The 6,374-nt window shown below is 60.7% G+C and overlaps 1 protein-coding gene across 1 annotated transcript in view; it reads right to left on the bottom strand.

Annotated features, from left to right (window-relative positions):
- The window catches only part of mars1 (methionyl-tRNA synthetase 1), an 18,419-nt gene that overhangs the window by 11,661 nt on the left and 384 nt on the right, over positions 1 to 6,374 (bottom strand). Inside the window, exons 2-4 of the mRNA XM_041180290.1 lie at positions 6,046 to 6,259; positions 3,740 to 3,871; positions 1,495 to 1,599 (exon numbers count right to left, since the gene is read on the bottom strand). Of these exons, the coding sequence (XP_041036224.1) occupies positions 1,495 to 1,599; positions 3,740 to 3,871; positions 6,046 to 6,259 (451 nt within the window). The remainder of the gene's footprint in view (positions 1 to 1,494; positions 1,600 to 3,739; positions 3,872 to 6,045; positions 6,260 to 6,374) is intronic.

A 6,374-nucleotide genomic window follows, 5' to 3' on the forward strand; every position in this document is an offset into this window, starting at 1 on the left:
CCCTCGTCCTTCTAGATGGTAGAGGTGGTGGGTTTGGGCGGCGCTGTCGAAGGAGCCCTGGGCAAGTTGCTGCAGTGCATCTTGTAGATGGTACACACACTGCTGCTACTGTGCCTCGGTGGTGGAGGGAATGAATGTTTGTGGATGGAGTGCCCCATCGAGCGGGGCTGCTTTGTCCTGGACGGTGTCGAGCTTCTCGAGTGTTGTGGGAGCCGCACTCATCCAGGCAAGTGGGGAGTGTCCCATCCCACTCCTGACTTGTGACTTCTAGATGGTGGACAGGTTTTGGGGATTATAACTATCAGGAAGGGCTGAACAGGCTGGGACTCTTTTCTCTAGAAAAGAGAAGGCTGAGGGGGTGACCTGATCGAGGTCTTTAAAATGGTGAAGTGGTTTCGATCGGGGAGAAAGAGAGAAGATGTTTCCCCTTGCGGGTTGTGGGGACGGGGGGGTGGACACCAGAACTTGGGGGTCATAGATAAAAGGCAGTCACGAATAAATCCAATAGGGGGGAATACTGGAGAAACTACTTTACCCAGGGAGCGGGGAGAACGGAGAACGCGGGGAGTGGGGAGAATGTGGGACTCGCTCCCGCCGGGAGTGGGGAGAATGTGGGACTCGCTCCCGTGGGGAGTGGGGGAGAATGCGGGACTCGCTCCCGCGGGGAGTGGGGGAGAATGCGGGACTCGCTCCCGTGGGGAGCGGGGGAGAATGTGGGACTCGCTCCCGCGGGGAGTGGGGGAGAATGTGGGACTCGCTCCCGCGGGGAGCGGGGAGAATGTGGGACTCGCTCCCGCGGGGAGCGGGGAGAATGTGGGACTCGCTCCCATGGGGAGCGGGGAGAACGTGGGACTCGCTCCCGCGGGAAGAATGTGGGACTCGCTCCCGCGGGGAGTGGGGAGAATGTGGGACTCGCTCCCGCGGGGAGTGGGGAGAACGTGGGACTCGCTCCCGCGGGAAGAATGTGGGACTCGCTCCCGCGGGGAGTGGGGAGAATGTGGGACTCGCTCCCGCGGGGAGTGGGGAGAACGTGGGACTCGCTCCCGCGGGAAGAATGCGGGACTCGCTCCTGCGGGGAGTGGGGGAGAATGCGGGACTCGCTCCTGCGGGGAGTGGGGGAGAATGTGGGACTCGCTCCTGCGGGGAGTGGGGGAGAATGTGGGACTCGCTCCTGCGGGGAGTGGGGGAGAATGCGGGACTCGCTCCCGCGGGGAGTGGGGGAGAATGTGGGACTCGCTCCCGCGGGGAGTGGGGGAGAATGTGGGACTCGCTCCCGCGGGGAGTGGGGAGAACGTGGGACTCGCTCCTGCGGGGAGAATGTGGGACGCGCTCCCGCGGGGAGTGGGGGAGAATGTGGGACTCGCTCCCACGGGGAGTGGGGGAGAATGCAGGACTCGCTGATAGTTATCTGGGACAGACTCAGCAATGGGATCACCAAACAGCAGCAGCAGGAAGACGAGGAGTAGGAGGAGGAGATCAGACACGGAAACTCACCTGTCGGACTCACTGCCTTTGATCCGTCTCCAGGGCTCGTTGACTTGGATATACTGGTTACCGTAGCGGGAGATGTTCAGGATGCACCTCAGAGCATCCCGGATCCTTGGGAAGGTGGGGGAAAAAACGAAACAGATATTAATCAGCAACCCTTACCTGGAGGTGGTGCAGCTCCTGTCAGGTGAGTGAGTTTTAAGCAGTCCGAGAGGCTCAGCCTCGCACAGGACGGACACAAGTGCCACTGCCCGCCTCTATGCCCGGCCCACCAACCCCACCCCACCCCCCCAGAGGAAATTCCCACGAGCAGCTACAGAGTAACCCACCAGGTCGTTGGTCTCCGTATCACATCGTCTCGGCACAGTATCGCCAGCACCAAAACCCACCCACAACCCGCAACCACCCCACCCCCCCCCCCCCCCCCCCCCCAACCCCCCCGGCTCGCTTTCAAAATAGTGGCCACAAGACCCACTGGCAAGGAGGGGGGCATTGGGCAGCACAGACTGAGCTTCGGTTTAAGGGCTTGTCCTGAAAAACAGCACCGCCCACAGTGCGGCGTTCCTCAGCGCTGACCCTCCCACAGTGCGGCACTCCCTCAGCGCTGACCCTCCGACAGTGCGGCGCTCCCTCAGCACTGACCCTCCCACAGTGCGGCGCTCCCTCAGCACTGACTCTCCGACAGTGCAGCTCTCCCTCAGCACTGATCCTCCGACAGTGCGGCGCTCCCTCAGCACTGACCCTCCGACAGCGCGGCGCTCCCTCAGCACTGACTCTCCGACAGTGCGGCGCTCCCTCAGCACTGACTCTCCGACAGTGCGGCGCTCCCTCAGCACTGACTCTCCGACAGTGCGGCTCTCCCTCAGCACTGACCCTCCCACAGTGCGGCGCTCCCTCAGCACTGACCCTCCCACATGCGGCGCTCCCTCAGCACTGACCCTCCGACAGTGCGGCGCTCCCTCAGCACTGACCCTCCCACAGTGCGGCGCTCCCTCAGCACTGACTCTCCGACAGTGCGGCTCTCCCTCAGCACTGACCCTCCGACAGTGCGGCGCTCCCTCAGCACTGACCCTCCCACAGTGCGGCGCTCCCTCAGCACTGACCCTCCCACAGTGCGGCGCTCCCTCAGCACTGACCCTCCCACAGTGCGGCGCTCCCTCAGCACTGACCCTCCCACAGTGCGGCTCTCCCTCAGCACTGACCATCCCACAGTGCGGCTCTCCCTCAGCACTGACCCTCCGACAGTTCGGCGCTCCCTCAGCACTGACCCTCCCACAGTGCGGCGCTCCCTCAGCACTGACCCTCCCAGAGTGCGGCTCTCCCTCAGCACTGACCCTTTGACAGTGCGGCGCTCTCTTAGCGCTGACCCTCTGACAGTGCGGCGCTCTCTCAGCGCTGACCCTCCGACAGTGCGGCTCTCCCTCAGCACTGACCCTCCCACAGTGCGGCGCTCCCTCAGTGCTGACCTCCGACAGTGCGGCGCTCCCTCAGCGCTGACCCTCCGACAGTGCGGTTCTCCCTCAGCACTGACCCTCCCACAGTGCGGCTCTCCCTCAGCGCTGACCCTCCCACAGTGCGGCACTCCCTCAGCGCTGACCCTCCGACAGTGCGGCACTCCCTCAGCGCTGACCCTCCGACAGTGCGGCACTCCCTCAGCGCTGACCCTCCGACAGTGCGGCACTCCCTCAGCGCTGACCCTCCGACAGTGCGGCACTCCCTCAGCGCTGACCCTCCGACAGTGCGGCACTCCCTCAGCGCTGACCCTCCGACAGTGCGGCACTCCCTCAGCGCTGACCCTCCGACAGTGCGGCACTCCCTCAGCGCTGACCCTCCGACAGTGCGGCACTCCCTCAGCGCTGACCCTCCGACAGTGCGGCGTTCCCTCAGCGCTGACCCTCCGACAGTGCAGCACTCCCTCAGCGCTGACCCTCCGACAGTGCGGCGCTCCCTCAGCGCTGACCCTCCGACAGTGCGGCGCTCCCTCAGCGCTGACCCTCCGACAGTGCGGCGTTCCCTCAGCGCTGACCCTCCGACAGTGCGGCACACCCTCAGCGCTGACCCTCTGACAGCGCGGCTCTCCCTCAGTGTTGACCCTCTGACAGTGCGGCTCTCCCTCAGCGCTGACCCTCCCACAGTGCGGTGCTCCCTCAGCGCTGACCCTCTGACAGTGCGGCTCTCCCTCAGCGCTGACCCTCCGACAGAGCAGCGTCCCTTGCACCCTGAACCTAAGGCACAGGAGGCGCGGACTCACCGAACTTTCTCCAGATTCCGATTGTACTGCTGAAGCTCCCACATCACCAGGGCCAACAGTCGCTTATCATCCCGGGTCAGCTCCATCTCCGGCACCACGCCAGCGAAGAATTTGGTGACAAACATCCCGGCTCTGACGGTAAAACAGAGGCAGATCGGTCAGCACAACACCCAGCAGCAGCTCAAGCTGCAGCTCCTACACCCCTCCCTATCTCTGTAATCTCCTCCAGCCCGTACACCCCTCCCTATCTCTGTAACCTCCTCCAGCCTCTACAACCCTCCCTATCTCTGTAACCTCCTCCAGCCCCTACAACCCTACCTATCTCTGTAACCTCCTCCAGTCCCTACACCCCTCCCTATCTCTGTAACCTCCTCCAGCCCCTACATCCCTCCCTATCTCTGTAACCTCCTCCAGCCCCCTACAACCCTCCCTATCTCTGTAACCTCCTCCTGCCCCTACACCCCTCCCTATCTCTGTAACCTCCTCCAGCCCCTACACCGCTCCCTATCTCTGTCACCTCCTCCAGCCCCCTACACCCCTCCCTATCTCTGTAACCTCCTCCACCCCCTACAACCCTCCCTATCTCTGTAACCTCCTCCATCCCCTACAACCCTCCCTATCTCTGTAACCTCCTCCAGCCCCTACACCCCTCCCTATCTCTGTAACCTCCTCCAGACCCTTCGACCCTCCCTATCTCTGTAACCTCCTCCAGACCCTACACCCCTCCCTATCTGTCACCTCCTCCAGACCCTTCGACTCTCTGCTGTCGGATTTACATGGAGCTTATCTGAAATGTGGGTCTGTGGTTTTACCCAGGTCAGCATTTTATTGAGAGAAATTGTGGATATCAATATCCTCACCGTTTCGGAGGGTGGGTAGTTACCACTGACTTACCCCATCAGTGTAACCGCTGCTCACCTCAGCCACTAGATTAGAATCACACATCCCAGGAGGAGGCCATTCAGCCCATCGTGCCTGTGCTGGCTCTTTCAAAGGTCTATCCAATTCATCCTCACTCCCTCACGCCAACTTGCTCCACACCCCCCACGCAGCCATATCCCTGCGAATTTATCCCCAAGTATTTATCCGATTCGCCCCCACCCTTGTGAAAGTTCCTATTGAATCTGCTTCCACCGCCCTTTCAGGCAGCACCTTCCAGATCACAACAACTCGCTGTGTTTATAAAAAATAATTCTCCTCATCTTCCCCCCCAACCACCCCCCCACCCTCTGGTTCTGTTACCGATTCTCTTCAATCTGTGTCCTCCACTGGTTACCGACCCTCCCACCACTGGAAACAGTCTCTCCCTCTCTACTCTACCCAAACCCCCCCTTCATGATTTTGTACATCTCGATTCAATCTCGCCCCCTCCACTCCTCCCTTAACCTTCTCTGCTCTAAGGAGAACAATCCCAGCTTCTCCAGTCCCTCCACGTGAACTGAAGGCCCCTCATCCTCCCCCACCTCGGTACCGTTCTGGTAAATCTCCCTCCACACCCTCTCCGAGACCCTCGACATCCTTCCTAAAGAGCGGGGCCTGGAATTGGGGTCACGGTACATCACCATTTTACTCAAGGTTAAGGGAGATGGGTAAACAGTATATACGTTTCATCCCAAGCTGACAGTGTGTGTGTTGGCGAAGGTCAGCTGGGCTGAAGGGGAGAGGGGCATTTTAAAACTGTTTACAGCAGGACTTTGATGATTTAGGGTTTCACGGGGTCAATGAAGGCAGACAGAGCTGAGATACTGATTGGTCATGATCTATATTAAATGGTGTAACAGGCTCGAGGAGGAGGGGCTGAATGGCCTCCTCCTGTTCCTGTGTAACAGGCTCGAGGAGGGGGAGGTGCTGAATGGCCTCCTCCTGTTCCTGTGTAACAGGCTTGAGGAGGGGGCTGAATGGCCTCCTCCTGTTCCTGTGTAACAGGCTCGAGGAGAGGGGTCTGAATGGCCTCCTCCTGTTCCTGTGTAACGGGCTCGAGGAGGGGGAGGTGCTGAATGGCCTCCTCCTGTTCCTGTGTAACAGGCTCGAGGAGGAGGGGCTGAATGGCCTCCTCCTGTTCCTGTGTAACAGGCTCGAGGAGGAGGGGCTGAATGGCTTCCTCCTGTTCCTGTGTAACAGGCTCGAGGAGAGGGGGCTGAATGGCCTCCTCTTGTTCCTGTGTAACAGGCTCGAGGAGGGGCTGAATGGCCTCCTCCTGTTCCTGTGTAACAGGCTCGAGGAGGGGCTGAATGGCCTCCTCCTGTTCCTGTGTAAACGGGGCAGGGAAGGCTGGAAGGTGCATTGGGAAGGTTCAGGGTCTGTACCGGTTGACGAAGTTGCCCAGGTTATTCAGCAGCTCCGAGTTGTTCTTCAACATCAAGTCGTTCCAGGAGAAGGAGCTGTCCTGACCCTCCGGGCGAACGAAGAGGAGGTAGAAGCGCCAGATGTCAGCCGGAATCCCCGTCTCCTTCGCCATGTCTCCAAAGACACCGACCCCGCGGCTTTTAGAGAACTTGCCGTCTTCGTAGTTCAGGTACTCTGCAAACATGCAGGGACATGCAGGTCAGACACAGCGCGAGAGTGGGGAGAGGGTGTGAGAGAGAGAGAGAGAGAGAGAGGGACGAGGGTGTGAGAGAGAGAGAGAGAGAGAGAC

This window comes from Carcharodon carcharias, chromosome X (assembly GCF_017639515.1).
Source record: "Carcharodon carcharias isolate sCarCar2 chromosome X, sCarCar2.pri, whole genome shotgun sequence".
Classification (NCBI taxonomy): domain Eukaryota; kingdom Metazoa; phylum Chordata; class Chondrichthyes; order Lamniformes; family Lamnidae; genus Carcharodon; species Carcharodon carcharias.